Below are 17,172 nucleotides of genomic sequence, written 5' to 3'. Positions count from 1 at the left end.
ACCTATCGGTAATATGTTCCTATGTTATAACATGGGGAATTTTAAAGTTACATGGTCGGTGAAAAGTCCCATAGTACAACATGGAGAATTTTACAATGATATTGTCGATACCATGTCCCAACGGTATACCATGGGGAATTTTACAGTGACGTTATCGATACAATGTCCCCAAGGTATAATATGGGAAATTTTAGAGTGATAGTATCGATACAACGTCCTTATGGTAGAACATGGGGAATTTTACAGTGACATTAACGATATAATGTCCCTATGGTAAAACATGGGGAATTTCACAGTGACATTATCGAGGTAGAAATGTAACCCATTGCATAGATATTGATCAGTGGTGTAAATACAAAATCGAGTTTACGGCATGTTAATAAATAAATAAATCAATAAAACTTGTGAAACGTGATAACGTATTGTTCCGTAAAGATGTTGACTGCATGAGAATGCTAGGGTACCAATATGGTTAAAAAGAGGAGGGAAGGAACTTCAGGGACGTCCTCAAATCTATATTATGCGCCTTTGCGTATAGAATTTTGTACAACCACTAATAGGATAGTAATATTCGCACTCATCTGTGAAACTAGAGACAAAGAAGAGAAGCCACAAAAAATAAAATATGAATAAGCATTTGTTTCAAATTTGGTTTTATCCGCTACATTTTCTATGTTGTTTTTTTACTATTGTAACAGCTGCTATTTGAACTAAGCTATAAATCTGTGAGACCTGAGGTTGTGGAATGTAGTATTGGTCACATATATTGTTATAAGCCAGGGGTATTTGCTTGACCAAGTGGTATCAAACCCTGGCGCGATTGCCGCTAGAAGTCACAAGTTTAACCCAAATTTCCAAAGACTTCTATACAACTTTAGTAGTAAATTAGAAAGCCCGACGTGTCACATAAAATTTTACTTTAATCAATGCAAGACCACAAATCTCACAACTTGCCAAATATGCATCAACTGCACATCTGCATGGTTTCTCTTCATCAACTTTCCGTACCGTCAGCAGTTCAAGCCGTAGAAACTATACAACTGTCTCCTAACACAGGGTACTATTTTAACTACGTCACCTTAGGCCAGTCAGTTCATGGTTTCAAGGCACATTTCGCAAATACAACTGCATCATATTTGCCACCATGGCTACATAAACGGTATTTGCCGAGTCCCTTCTTATTGATTCCATTGTGTAATTTATCGGTTTCCTACCGTAAATACTGCCACTGCAGTCAACCCACCAATGTACACCACGAGATTTGAATAGGGAATATGGTACTCCAGGGACACCCTCATGCGGTTTTGACCTGAATTCACTAAAAGTGAACCATGACATCATGGAAACTCACTAACACTCCGTGACGTTTGCTTCTAGTAATTGGCAAATTATTTCGTGCTAAGGAATATTTCCATTGCACCAAATTCCAATAATCAGATAAGTAATCACAAAAATCTAAGAATTCCTTAAAATGGGGCGCTATAATCAAATGCGCATACTTCAAATTTATTACAATATAAGCTCTTCATCGACATTGCTTCTATGAGCATTTTCCATAATGTGTCAGTAGCACTGTGATCAATTTACTTAACTCAAGAATTATTATTATTATTATTATTATTATTATTATTATTATATGTTATTATGTAGAAAATGTATTCCTTAAAGTTTTATAGCACAAGAAATTGCAGGGACATTTGAAGACATTTATGGTGCATAATATCAACTAATTTAATTTCTATTGTGGTAAAAAATGGTTATTTGTTGCTTTTTTAAAAATTATGATCGTTTAATGCAATGCTAACTTTTCCATGATATGATAGTATGCTATGAATCATTAAACAGCGTTCCAACAGTTTCCTTCGTGAATGGTGAAGAAAATGACTTGCATAAAAATTATTAGTTTTGCTTGTAGTTCATCTCCTGAAGTCACATTTCAGTGTTGGTACGACATATTATTTAAAGAATGTGATTTGGAATCCCTCACAGCATGAAACTTATGTTCAACTTTGGTAACCAATCATTATTATTAAGTTAACGACTAGCCAACCATTATCAATCTAACAGCTGGCCAATCATTATCAATCTAACAACAAATCACCAAGTATATACTAACAGCTAGCCAACCATTATCAGTCTAGTGGCTAACCAACCATTATCAATCTAACAGCCAGACAACCATTATCAATCTAAATCTAGACAAGTTTTATCACTCTAGCAGCTCGTAGAACTACACCTGTGATTTCTGCGAAATTCTTACAGAAATTACCCAGTTACAAATATAGTCTGACCTTCACCTCCTGGGCTGCAAGTCACGGCGGTCTCTGAGTAGAATTTAGAATTCGAATTTTAAAATTAAAAATCATGCTCTTAGTGTGCTAATTTCTTTTAATTTTGCATGTAAGTTAAAATACAAATAAGAAGATAACCCTGCATGATACTAATATGATCAATTAGTAAAGTTTTCTGTATATTTAGATCTTCACGCACATCAGCACAATCATAACTATATTGCCAACTTCTTCAACCACTCTAACTAAAAGTAAATACCCATCTTGAGGCAAAGACCAATGGTAGGGACATTGATAGAACAACCATACAAAAAAACATACAAAACAAAAATGAAGACCAAAATGGGTAAAAGTCCTTAAATAGCTCATCAGTCTTTTGTTACATAAAGCACAATCATTTTAAGTCTTAACGACCTGCCCATTTTGAAAGCCATCGAAGGACGCATGTGACAGGAAACAGGCTACCTCTATTAGTCGCTCCTCACCACATGCATAAGGGCGTTTAAGGCCTATTCTTCTTATCGGTACACATGCATAAGGGCGCTTGTGATCTATTTCTGTTTATCGGAACATATGCATAAAGTCGCCTAGAGCCTATTCTGCATATTGGAATACATGCATAAGGGCGCGTAGGGCATGTTTTTCTTACTGGAACACGCAGGGGATTTGGCGACGTCATAGAAGATTAAACGTTTGATAATTTGAAGCAATAGTTCAGTTATGGACACTTGTGCTCAATTTTATGACAATGCGACTTGATAAAAACAATAAATATTTCATTTTACGTAGGTTTTTTTCCAGCTATATAGGGTTTTTAAATAATTTGAAATGTATATGTGACGTGTTCAACTTATGGTTATAACATTAACTTTATTTTAAATTTATAAATGATCATTTTAAAGCAAATGCAGCTAATAAAAGGATTCGAATTGTTTCGGATCTTTTGCTGATTCATTCAAAATATATTTCATTGTGTGTATATGATGGAAGCACCGCAGAAAATTTTATTGAAAATTTAACACACACAAATAACTCACTAACTCCAGTCACGATATCTCAGAACCGAAAGTGATTGCACATTGCCGATTTGCTACCAGCTTTGTCCCAAAGCTAATGTCAGATCGAGACTTATTTACCCACCTTATCAAACGAATCCTTTTTTTTTCATTTTTTTTTTGTAATAAAAACAAAAAATAAAAGGCAGTTGTGTGTTTTTCTTACATAACCCCATCCGTTTTGTCCTTTCAAATTATTTTCCGCTGGACTGTGTGAATGGAATTCAAAATACATCGAGAGTTATAAAAGTTTGATTGGTTATACTGAAGGGACGAGAGGACGTCAGTGAAAAACCTGAATACTTCCACCTAGGTGTGAGATACGAAAATGCTGATTGAATTTCCGTATCAAAACACAAGATCAGCCATTTAAATGGGTTTGTAATAAACTTTTATGATGATGCCCAATCAGCAGAGTAGACCCTGATGTGCCCGTGCATTGTCCAGCAGAGTAGACCCTGATGTGCCCGTGCATTGTCCAGCAGAGCAGAGTTGGCTTTATTTGATTATACTCAAGCAAATGGATTGTATTGTGCTGGACTGGGATCTATCTGAATGATGTGATCATATAATACCATCAATGCAAGAAACTCGAGTCCCTTTTATTTTTTTATTTTTTTTTTATTTCTAGAACGAAGTTGTATCTCATTTTCCAAGCGAAGAAGCTAGCAACATACTCAGAGAATAGTATTTTAAATTTATTGAAATTTACAATGCAAGGAGAGGAAAAAAAGTTACGTAACCTTCCAATTTCTTTGGCGCTTTTAAAAAAAAGATAACAACTTAATGAAACATTTCACCTTCAACATTATTGCATTAGTATAAAATAAAAACGTATTCAAATGTATAAGTGTCACTGTAGACTTTAATTAATCCTTAATATCTAAAGACAAAGAAGCCTATAAAGCGACTGTGAATCGTACTAATTACTGCCTCTGTGTGTGTGTGTGTGTGTGTGTGTGTGTGTGTGTGTGTGTGTGTGTGTGTGTGTGTGATTTTTAATGTAGCTTTAAAATATTTTCAGTCATATCGCTACAATGTCTGCAATGGGACAGTTTTGTAGCGATGTCTAGCACTGGGGCATCATGCTGCAGACATGTAGCATCACGTCCCACCCAGTCATATTATGCTAACACCCGGCCGACCATTCTTAACACTAACCTCTTAATGCTGAGCTTCAAGCGAGGCAGCTGCTAGTACTATTTAAATACGTCTTTGGTATGACTCGGCCGGGGTTCGAACCCGCGACCTCTCGGACGCTCTAACCACTAGGTCACTGGAGCGGTCTAATTACTACCAGCAAGCGGATGATTGCAAGAGACGCTGACACGAGAGAAGACCCTCATTAAATGGCTTTTTTTCTCTCCCAAAACCTACGTAAATTAACAAGACGAATGCCTTATCAATTGTTCATATAAAGCGATTGTTTACTACCGAATTTACCAACGTCATCCAGTTCAGCTGGTTTGTTTTGGAGGAAAATCGTGTTGTGGACTAGAATAGTATGGTAATTTTGAAGACCTACTAACCTTCCTCAAATTGAATACATGCACAGTATGAGTGATCTCTTAGGTCTTTGAAAATACACCTTTTGGAAAAGAGCAGGTTTAATGTGAGATACAAATATTATGGTAGTGATACTGGGACAGATACGAATGTTATGGTAATGATACTGGGACAGATACAAAAGCAATAGTAGTGGTGCTGGGACAGATACGACTGTTATAGTAGTGATAATTAGACAGATACGAATGTTATGTAAGTGGTACGGGAACAGATACCAGTGTTATGGTAGTGATACTGGGACAGCGTTAATATATGCTCAACACTTGTTTTGCCAAACTACATTTAATTACGAGTGTGCATGTAACACTGTGATCTTTCGCCCATTTATTTACACGTGCGTGACAGACGATTTCCTGGAAAACACAGCAGATTTACATTTTATCTCGCTATGCCAACAGTTACGTGCCCCCCCCCCCCCCCCCCGTGGATTTCTCCACTTTTCTTTACTTTGGTGCACATTTTAAAAAAGAACATTTTTCAAGACTTTTTTAATTAGGAGAGACGGCATAGTGACATGCCTTGATCTCAATTTGCGATATGTTTCAATGGAATGCAGCTTTAGAATGATAAAACTACCTGAATGAGGTGTTGTGTGTTGTGTGTTGAAGATAATTGGTTATAATTCGACTTCACCTTAGACCGAATGTACGTCCAACGCAATTTATGGAGATGGAGATGAATTGCGGATGGATTCAATCCCAATAATAAAACTGGAATGATATGCGTTTCGTCGTATTGTTGGCAAAGATAATGTTAAGTATGTATTATATTACATCATCGTGGAATATTAATATCCTCATATAAAACTAACTAATTTGTTTGGAGTTTGACTAATTAATTTAAAGAACTGATTTTCGATAGCAGACTAATGAAAGATCAACCATTTAACACATTTCAGCGGGTGGAGGGTACGCAATAAGACGCAATAACTTGTCTTCCAAAAGAGGACAGATATAAAGAATATTTTCATAATTGGATACCCACTTCTATATATGATGCAGATCATAAAAATTGCATCGACATTTATTTCAAGGAGATCAAAGTACATTCTTACACTAATTATTACAATTGATCAAACTGGTTTCATTAAAGATCAATACATAGGGTAAATGCTATTATTCTTTATGATATTGTAATGTCTACAAGCAATATAACATACCTGGATTTTTTTGGTAATTGACTTTGAAAATGCTTCGACTCTGTTGCAAGACCTTTCTTTGATAAATTATTACACTTGCAAACATTGTGGATGGAGATTTCAGATATTGTATAAAACTGGTTTTAAAACATATTAAATCAAGCATTATTGTAAATTGACATGGGTCACCTTGGTATGACATTAGGAGGTGCTGCATACAAGCTAATCCCCTCTCCCCATGTGGTTTTCTTCTGTGTACAGATGCACTAGATCACACGATGGGAGAAATCAAAATATGAAAGGAATCAAATAAATAATACTGAATATATTTTATCTCAAAGTATAATCTCACTCTTGATCGCTCTGAAAAGTCCCCGAAATTAGAAGCGCGTTCTTACTCTTGATGGCTCAGAATCGTACCAGAAATTATCAGTGTGTCCTCACTCTTGATCGCTCTGAAAAGTCCCCGAAATTAGAAGCGCGTTCTTACTCTTGATGGCTCAGAATCGTACCAGAAATTATCAGTGTGTCCTCACTCTTGATTGCTAGGAAGCGTACCAGAAATTAGCCGTGAATCTCATTTATTACTACAATAAATGTTTAGGCCTTAGCATAAATACTGAAACACAGAAGCAATCTGGATTTGAAGTAGATCGATTATTTATATCAAATATTGTCCGGAATGCCATTTAAATGTTTATATTCATATAAATGAATTTATCATGGCATACAATTTCCACAAAGCTAAACAATATGGTTAAAGTAAAGTAAGAAAAGAAAGTTTGGGAAATTAAAAGTTTATTGCTGTAGTGTAAAAATGTGACTAACTTATTTTGGTAAAATTACAATCTACGTAATATTAAAGATTCTGTAAGAGATATATGAACAGTACCGTATATACTTACTGATATGTCAAGCCAACTGCAAACAACAAAGACCGGGATCTGCCTTCGCATAGTGCGCTGGCAAATCAGAGTTTATGTTGTTTGTTTCACTGGTTACTCCTAACAAACTGCATAGACCCAAATCTGCTGGCGCATTATGCGACGGCAGAATTGGGTGTGTACTGTTTGCAATTTGACTCATAAGCGAATACATGCCGCATTTGATTGACAGTTATTGATATGACAGTTATAAATATTTGCCGAAATTCTCAAAATATGAGTTCATCGATTTTAAAAGTATTTGTTGCCAAGCATAATGTTGCAAAAGTTTCAACTATTTACAAATGGCGCTGACATGCCAGTTTTCAACAGAAAGGATCCTGACATACATGATATTTCGATTCACTCTGCAGACGACTTTTCTTCAAAACCTGCCTGGCCAATATAGAGCCTATTCCAGACAAAGTATTGCAAGGAAAACGAATTTGCTAATGTACAGCTTGCAAGACAATTGACCAAATCAAAATATTCAATCCCTTTCTATACGCCCACTAAAATCTGAACGTATTATGGTATAATGTCTGTGTCCGCCAGTCTGACTGATGATAATCTGGTTTCCGCACAATAACTCGAGTATTCCACCAGTTACAATTACCAAACTTTATGGCTAGGAAAGATATGTTTTCAGTTTGGAGAGAGATTTTTCTAAATACAAACTAAAATGTCTAAGATTGGAATTTCAACTGTATCTGTTGGGGACAAATTGGACTAGATCAGTTTGAGATTTGATGCATTGCAAGGGGATCCACTTGCTACAATATCCATATATTGGCCTTAAGAAAGGACCTTTGTGGAAATAAATAGCGTGTATCCAGTAATACTGCGTCACAATGCTACAAAATAATGATGTCAAATGCTGAGAAGCAAATTTGTGTAAGACAAAAACAACATAAAACTGGACATAAAATTCACTTCAGATGAAATTATTCATGATGTTGATGAGATGCAAAAGCTAAAACTTAAGAAAAGGCCACCACTCCACATTTTTCTTTTAATATGTTTCACTTACGGTGAATCTCGTGAGATGTAGATGACTGAAAATTAAAGTTTCTTCAAGATTTAATTAATACAGCGCTGACTCCAAAATCTTCGATACAGTTATGCTTTGGAACCCGAGTTTATGAACGCTTCAAGAAATGGTAATAACTGGCATAAAAAAAATGACATATAAATCTTACAAATCAAGTACTTTGAAGTTTCGTTGATGTGTAATACTTCACAAAAAACGTTTTAAAAAATCGAAGAGTTCTTGACAGAATTAACTGCGGAAACGAAGGTTATGAAAATTAGAGATTAGATGCCATAACTTCTCTAAATGACATATTGGAACGATGGAATCCAAAATTCGTTTGAAGTCTCAATAATAGATGCGTACCAAATTTAACTAAAATCTACTAATCCTTAGGAAAGTTATTCTGTAGACCAAAGTTAGACAGAAGCGCAATCGAGAGAAGGAAGTCATCCTAGTGTAAATGATGACGTGAAATGTTTAAGATGAAAGTGATTCAAAAATCCCATTAGAACAAAAATGCATTCCAGGTTTCGTTGGAATCCAACACTTCTTGGTAAAGCATTGCTGCGGAAGGCAAACTGTGAAGGATGGAAAATTAGCCATGCCTTTTGTAAATGGCGCTGTGGAATGCTGGAAATTGGTCACGAACGATTTTATCAATATATAGATGCATGTCAACAAAACCATTTTGGTAACGTTACGTCGCGGAAACCAAAGTTAAGGAGACAAATACTCAGGGGCGGTAACTCTTCTAAATGATCTTCTACCGCGCTGCAGGTCAAACATGCCATTTGCCTGATCAATATAAGTAAGCAAACTGGTTGAAACCAAATTATCCCCCCTTCAATTTAGACTGTTGACGGAGGGACGGGTGGGTAATTTGATTAATATAGAACTCTACCGACTTCGTCGAGCGGGACTTAAGCTAAATAGTTTTATATTCATTTATTTTGTCAATTGTCAGTTTTTGTGGTTTTGCAAAGAAATGCATTTTCTCAAGCATGTTTTTCCTCTTTTAATGACTAAATTTTGTTTGGTCTTCAAATTATTGACCTCATAAGATTACGAAATCCACAAATAGTAGTACCTCGTTAAAATAATGAATGCAAAATTTATGCAATTGTAGAACCATAATATATTAATATATATTTGTCATTCCTTGGTTTTTCTATGCTGTATAGTTAATAAGACACCTTTTAGGATATCATTGTCTTCAAGGAAGCCAGAAAGTCCAAAACACACTATACCACCAATTATCGACCATATCCTATCGCAGCACTGCAATCAGTGCAACGACTTGTTTTTAAAAATGGCCCATTCATCAGTTTTCTATTCTGAAGCTGTTGTTTATTTACTGTCAATTTTTGTTACAGATATTAAATATGTGTTAACTGTATATGTGACAAGCTGTGTTTGCATAATAAGGCTATCTCAAAAAATTAAAAGTGTGCGCCTCTATCATATATAAAATGTCATATGTGTTTTGGTGGTATTAATATAACATGCGTGTAGTATGTGTGTGTCGATAATATTTCACTTTTGTTGATCACATCTACAGTTTATATACGAAATACGTTGCCATGGCGCTTGTGAAACTTTTACTGGATATTATTTTGAATATCTTTTTCAGTCAGCTTGAAACAAGAAAATCTAAAAATCAAGAAACATATCAAACGAACTTCGATAGAATTTGGAAATAATGTATAAACTACTGAGCTACATGGAGGAAATAAAACAAATCTGGAATATTTTGTAGTATAAATGAAAGTTATTGAGTTGAATGATATGTTAGAAAAGTTACACACTCAAATTGCCCCAAATGTTATAATTATCTGAGATGAAGCCTGCACTTAATTAATGTGAAAACAACGGCTAACAGAGTCTAATCCAGAGTATCAGATAGACCATGAAACAGACTTTACAACATTATGAAAACAAACTATCAAATAGACTCTAAAACAAAAATTAGACGAATTATGAAACAGACTATAAAACAGGCTATGAAACAGACTATAAAGGATTATATCATTTTGTCCTTCAGTTCACTGCAGTTAAAACACGGTCCAGGAAACATCAGTAGGGGACATAATTGTGGCTGAAACACATATTTTGACGTCCAAATAGCATTTCCACACTGATTCTTGGGATTTGGTTCAAATTGTTACAGAAGATTGCCTATGGTGTTCATCACTAAGTTTAATCTATACAGGCTAGAACAACAGAACAAAGTCACTTTTTGCTTTATTAGGTTTTAGTCGGGATATGATTTCCGGCATCCATGTCTGCGAAAATAACTGGGTCCGACATCAGAATGATCCTTTTGTCCAACCTGTCAGAACTCTCGATGAAACATACTGGCATGATTTTCTTCTCTAAAGGAAGGACATTTATAAACCTGAAATAAAATAATAAGGCATCTTTTATGATTTAATTTGTCGATAAATTGGACGGAAGTGCGAATTAAAGATAAGCTTAGTAGAAAGTTGAGTGGCAGCGTGGGGAACAAAATGTTGAGCATGTCACTGAAGAACTGTTTTGTATTTGATATATGAAATGCAACAAACGTTTGGACTTTGTATCTGGGAAAATGTAAAATCAATTTTTTTTCTAAAACAATGATGAAAAAGGATGAGTAACTATAATTGTTTAAAATAAGGGTGCACGAAACATACATATTCTTATGGATATCTACATTATGTGTTTCATTTTTTATTCATGAATAGACAGCATATTGAATAGATAATATGTCCATTTAGTACATTGTGTGTTCTTACTTTGGGATGATATCATTTGGTTTGAGTAAAATGTTAATGTGGCCTTTTTTATCATGGAAGCTGAAGAAGAAATCTTGCTGAAGAATTTGATGGGATTTAAGTTCAGATCATGAGTTTATCCCTTGGAAAACCAGGTGACTTAATTTCTCATTGGTTGACAAGAAGAATATTCCGGAAATGATTATTCGACTTCCTTTCTGGTTCTGAAATCGCGTCTTAGTGTTTCATGTAATGGATATTTAGCCGCGAATTAGTAATTCCTGTCATAAAGATCAGTCTTAGTGGAGTCATTTAGTGATGTTCAGTTGAGAGGATTTAATGTATTTCAGTTATTCGTTGGAATTACAAGATGCCCATAAATTTGGATTAAGTGGCTGTGGGAATAATGTGAATTCATTTAAAGACAATTTGGGTTTTAACATTGTGATACATCAAGACTTTTATCATGTCAAACTATTCCTAGCTATTGGCACATCAACACAATATATTGGAATTCATTCAAAATGCCACTAGAACTCATTCGAAATACTCAGTACTTTGGGATTTGTGATATAACTTTTAGGCCTATTTATGATTTCACTCACCATGCTGTAATTTATTTTTAATTTTTCAATTTGTGTTCTACGAAAATAAATTATTTGTTGAATTTTACAAAACTTGATGGTTTTCACTCTCTTCTATTACTTAGTTTAAGTATATAGAGTCGTAATATTATATGAAAAGAATGCTTAGTTTTCTTGTATACGTGTAGCTTTTACTGTATTCATACTCATTCGTACCATAAAGATGGATCGTCTATGTACATGGATTTTTCAGCTTACCTGTTTCTGCGGGTTTTGTTCTTCCATAGAATTAGCAAGGCAATAACAGCCATAGGTAATATAACCACTGTCGAGATGACAATCACCACCGTTTTTAGAATGAGCAAATTATCAGAATAGTTTTCAGTCTTCGTTTGAGCGGTACTGTTTGGACGAGACGGAGTAGTACCCCTCAAATTCAGCTCGCTGGTATTCCGCAAAGTTGTGTTGGAGGAAACTGTTGAATATACTGTTGTATATATCTCGTGTCGCTCTGAATGAATACATAAACCATGTAAATAATAAGTTTGATTCCTTCTTGACACAATCTTGCTAATTACGTCTTCGCTGAAATATTTTTATTGATACAAACATTCACTGTTATTCTTTGCTGCCAGTGTGTTAGGTACAATGTTCTTGTTTTGTTCTAATAAATTTAATCCACAGTACCAATAATAACTTAACTATAAAAGACAGTAAAGTTAATGAACAAATGAAGATATCAAGGGCAAAGGTGTGACAGAAAAATAAAGTACGGAATACAAACTGGATAAGATAATATGTGTTGGTACATGTAGTTGATAATTAGAAAGATCTCGTTTCTAATGTGTGTAGAAAAGGGTGAATGGTCACTATATAATAACACTTGTCAAAATACAAATGGTTTCCATTCTAGCAAGTTTATTTTATAATTCTTACAGTGGTACTTTTACCTATGCAGTAAGCTGAATTAAGCGTTGTGTTTTGTAGATAATACGCATAGTAATATCCACAGTTTTTAATCCTGACTGCAAATGAAGGGCCACACGGCGTAAAGAACGTCCTTATACAAGCAAGGGTTGTCATCTCATCGCCAGCTTTTGACGGATGAGTACCTGGATTTAAAAAAATACAAATTTGCGCATTTAAATCAATAGATTTGCCTGATAGGTACTCAATGTTCAGTCAAGCCTGTCAAGACTGAAATCTCTCGTGACCAAATTGAAAGGTTCTGTTTTGATATGTCTATTTACTTAATATTTTCACCTAAGAATGAGATGTGTTCATGTGACCTCTCACACACAAGTACTTGTTGATATGATTTGACAAACATTCATCGCTAACAAATGTTAACTGTGCTTATGATTTTCTTGCATTTCAATGTTGGTTTGTTGGGTGTTTTTTCTACGCTACTTTTGAACTGTTCACGTTTACATTTGGTGCTCACATGGTTTGAATAGGGCCCAGCTTTACAGTGTACATTTCATAGTTAAACGGACTTTCTGACCGAAAACTTCTCTCGGAATTTCAAATAATAGGGTTAATTTTGAATGAATAACAGCATCTTGAAACTAAAGAAAGACAAAATGGGAACCAGAAACAATTCGGTTTCAAGGATATTTATATTAAATAAAGTTTGAATTTTGCAAGTTTTCTGTGTAGTTAATACATATTATTTGTTACGTATATTTAATCAACTGATAAGAATGAGAATAACTTTATATCATAGGAGATACGCAAATGAATAATTTTAATAGTAAAAAGAAATATGGAGAGAACAATTTTGCTTTTAATCACTTGAATTATTTTTTTTCTAAGAAGGATATATCTCCTTATTACAATCTATATTAGTTGATCTGATCCACAAAGAAATGAAAGTAAAGAGAGTTTTTTGTCAAAGAACAAGTGTAAGAAGTTTTTTCTTTCCACCATTAATCCATATCGGATAATAGGTTCCACATGATCCTATCTTCAGGTCTGTGGCGCTGGAAGAGAGTTGAAATCCACTTGTAACGGAATACCATCCTTCGTGAAGTGCATCGTCTGATACAAAGGTTTCGTTTGCGCCAGTGACGTGACTTTTTTCTCGTTTGATCGTGTCGGGCAGCATGCTGTTGGAACTACACTTATATGGAAATTCTGCGTGACATATTAATACAACAGAGACAATAAGACTATGTCCTTAAGTTAATAAAAATATTCAAAAGCTATCTCTTACTGTAAGAAGTCCAAACAAAAGTTTCACTTATTTATTTATTTATTTATTTATTTATTTATTTATTTATTTATTTATTTCTAGTCTATTAATTTTTATTATTGTTTCATGACTTGCAATATCCCATTATCCTGGATATCAAATTAGTGACATTGAAAAATATAATGTTAATGCTGATGTCTTATTAGGATCATTATAGATTTTGTAAACACATTTACGTATTTAACGTGCTGTGTATTCATTAAGATCACTTGACCGTTTATATTGCTATTCTGTAGTAGTGAAAATAACTAATGTAATCTCCTTTCAATGGAACTAAAGAACGTAAGAATGCCAATTGGTCATACACACCGATGCAGTAGGCTGAATTGACATGGGTGCTGGTTAAATAATAAGCATAGTGACTCCCACAACTTTTGATTTTCACCGGAAAGGGGGATTCACAAAGTTGAAAGTATGTTTTTATACAAGCAGTTACCTCCACTTCCTCTCCAGTTGTAGATGGATGAGAACCTCAAAAGAATTGAAAAAATATGTGTATTTTGTTTTGTTTTGACACTCTAATATTTTTGGTGCGTATTCATTTGATTTGGGAATGAAATTATACAAACTGTAGGTTTCTCATTGAGGCATCAAATAAAAGACTAAAAAAGTGCCACATACAAGTAATATATAAAAGATAATCAGCACACACACACACACACACACAGACACACACACACATATATACATGTATGTTTATGATAGTCAGAAGCAATTCTTTTTTCAGACTGATGTGTTCTTTACGACGACTAAAGTAACAAAAATACGCTAAGAACTTTATTCCATCAATGTAAGAACAATAAAGCGGATTTTGCTTCAAATTGAATGATAATTCGTTCGTATTTCAATAATCTAGAAACAAAATCAAATTGATGTCAATTGTACCATTGAGCCACATCGGGAAGTACGTTCCACATGATCCTATGTATATGTTGTTAGCGCTGGTGGACACCTGAAATCCACTTGGAACCTTGTACCAACCTTCGATGAGGGTGTCATCTGACACAAACTGTTCACCAGATTTAACGGTGTAGGATTTATCTCTCTGCACCAAATGTGGCAGGATGATGTTGGACATACACCCATCGAAAGATCCTGTATGAAAGAGTTGTTTTCTTATTATAGTAAGCTGATAGTGCTGCAGTGTTTTGAAAGAAATATGACGAAGGATGGAGTATGATATGTTATGTGGTACAGAATCCACGGTACAGCAAACAACAAAGACAGATACATCGTTTAACATTTCAAATATATCAAAAACAAATCCTGAATTAAGCACATGTAAATAAAGGCTAATAAACACTTTCTGTGCATAATAATATATGTTTTACTTTAAATGCCGTCTGGGCCTAACTTCAAATAGATTGGCTTTCCATTGCATAGCGATGAAAACTAAAGCGGGACGTGTGACGACTCGAGCTAGTTTAAATGGTACTACAATTATCTTAATTACAAATACGAATAAAATTTAATGTAAAAAATGTATCATAAGGAAACCATTCCATTCCACAGCACCCACAGATCAAACATGATAACAAGAAATATTCCCAGTATTGCTTTTAGTAAAAATGTTGTCGATAAGAAATTATGTACACATTAGCAGCTCTTTCGTACTGAGTAAAAAATAAGATCTTTGAAAGATCTTCCTTTTCATTCTCCTCCATCCAGTTACTATTAGTATTGTTAACATCCTTGCAATACATTTAAAAATTATTTCAGGATCGACGGATATCCTCTGTATTAAACCTATTTATACCTGCTGAATCGTACGTCAAACATTACTGAGCAATGGCTTTTAAGAGCGCTTAAGAAATGGGGGTCTGGCATCTGGTATCGGTGGTGGGGAATGAAGTAAATATAATATCACTGAAGCAAAAACGTAGCCAAGATGCATAAATCGCTTCCTTTTAATTTCATACGAATGACCCTTTGCCGGAGTTATGATTGTTTTTTATATAAAAAAAGACAAGTGCCGTAGTAGGCATTATTTAAATATGTACAAACAAACCCTTTTGCGATAATTATAAAATTAATATTATAGAAACATATTACAGGTAAAGACATCCGAGAATATGTATTGCATTGAAAGGGCTTTATCACAACAAGGACTGTAAAATTCAAATTAGTGTGGTAAGTTCAATATATTATTACTAATGCTACAAATGTATGTATGTATGTATGTATGTATGTATGTATGTATGTATGCAAGCATGCATGAATGTATAGTATAGTATAGTATAGTATAGTATAGTATCGTATAGTATAGTATAGTATAGTATAGTATAGTATAGTATAGTATGGTATAGCATAGCATAGCATAGCATAGCATAGCATAGTATAGTATAGTATAGTATGGTATACCATAGCATAGCATAGCATAGTATGGTATAGTATAGTATAGTATAGTATAGTATAGTATAGTATGGTATACCATAGCATAGCATAGCATAGCATAGTATAGTATAGTATAGTATAGTATAGTATAGTATAGTATAGTATAGTATAGTATGGCATAGCATAGCATAGCATAGCATAGCATAGCATAGCATAGTATAGTATAGTATAGTATAGTATAGTATAGTATAGTATAGTATAGTATAGTATAGTATAGTATAGTATTTGTGGCGTAAATGATATTTACCTGCATGTATTTGCAGACATAGTGCAGAGAATATCAGGCCGCAAAGAGATATCATCTGAGACATTTTTACGAGAATCTGTTGAGAAATGGGCGCATCACTCTCCCCTCTGGAATTGTATTAAACAATTTGTTCATTGATTTATGCGCTGATTAAATAAAATTTGTCATCATTTATTACCTTTTCTGTGAAGTGAACTTGGCATGCAATATCATTTTGCATACAATACAATCGTGCTTAATAATAGCTAATATTAAGATACATATGCAAATCTGGAACTTTGTGATGATTCCCACAAATTCCTGCATAAGGAATTCATATCAAGCCTTTAATTTTCAACTTTGTGACGATTCCCACAAATTACTGCATAAAGAATTCATACCAAGCTTTTTTCTACAACTGTGTCACGATTCCCAAAAAAATAATATGTTTGAGAAATGCGGTAAGTATCTATTTTGCAGTTCCAATTGGTGTGTTGTAATGTGAGATAGAAAATGTAGAATCAATTAAATCTAGTGCCATACGATGACGTGTTTCACCATCCTAGAAATAGGATAACAATATAGATCTCGATGCTCCAAATTAAGGAGAAATTAAAGCTCTATATATGTTTACTTCGGTAACTAGAATGTGATATTAACTAAGTGCAGACAGATCTGTATAATTTAGGAATTAAGTTAAAACTAAAAGGTCATTTAGACAACTATATTGTTTTTCAAGGAATATAAACATTACAGGCAATCATACCTTAAGTCGGTGACAACTTACTTTCAAGATCAAAACTGATGATGTAAATAAAAATGGCTTCCTCAGCATAGCATACCCTCCCGCTTTCTTGACTAACCTACTAATGTTTCGTTGTGATATTGCATCGACTCTAAAAAAAGATCAATACAAAATCGAACTTTATGAGTCAGTGGTAATAACAGCATTACC

At 34.2% G+C, this 17,172-nt stretch overlaps 1 protein-coding gene across 2 annotated transcripts; it reads right to left on the bottom strand.

Moving 5' to 3' along the window:
• Positions 1–9,587: 9,587 nt before the first annotated feature.
• Positions 9,588–17,112, bottom strand: LOC149799214 (uncharacterized). Of its 2 annotated transcripts, none has more exons than XM_089958480.1 (8): positions 17,005–17,112; positions 16,239–16,345; positions 14,483–14,692; positions 13,907–14,068; positions 13,270–13,479; positions 12,294–12,455; positions 11,602–11,854; positions 9,588–10,401 (listed from the first exon to the last, which is right to left on the bottom strand). In XM_089958480.1, exons 2-8 carry the CDS (start codon positions 16,300–16,302, stop codon positions 10,251–10,253), a joined length of 1,212 nt encoding a protein of 403 aa, XP_089814606.1. In that variant the 5' UTR covers positions 16,303–16,345; positions 17,005–17,112; the 3' UTR covers positions 9,588–10,250. The 2 variants fall into 2 exon arrangements, with proteins under 2 accessions (XP_089814606.1, XP_089814607.1); XM_089958481.1 differs by having other exon boundaries at positions 16,984–17,097.
• Positions 17,113–17,172: the final 60 nt, after the last annotated feature.

Source organism: Sinohyriopsis cumingii, chromosome 5 (genome assembly GCF_028554795.1).
Source record: "Sinohyriopsis cumingii isolate HCF-2022 chromosome 5, ASM2855479v2, whole genome shotgun sequence".
Lineage (NCBI taxonomy): Eukaryota > Metazoa > Mollusca > Bivalvia > Unionida > Unionidae > Sinohyriopsis > Sinohyriopsis cumingii.
This window is presented reverse-complemented; position numbering and strand designations above follow the sequence as displayed.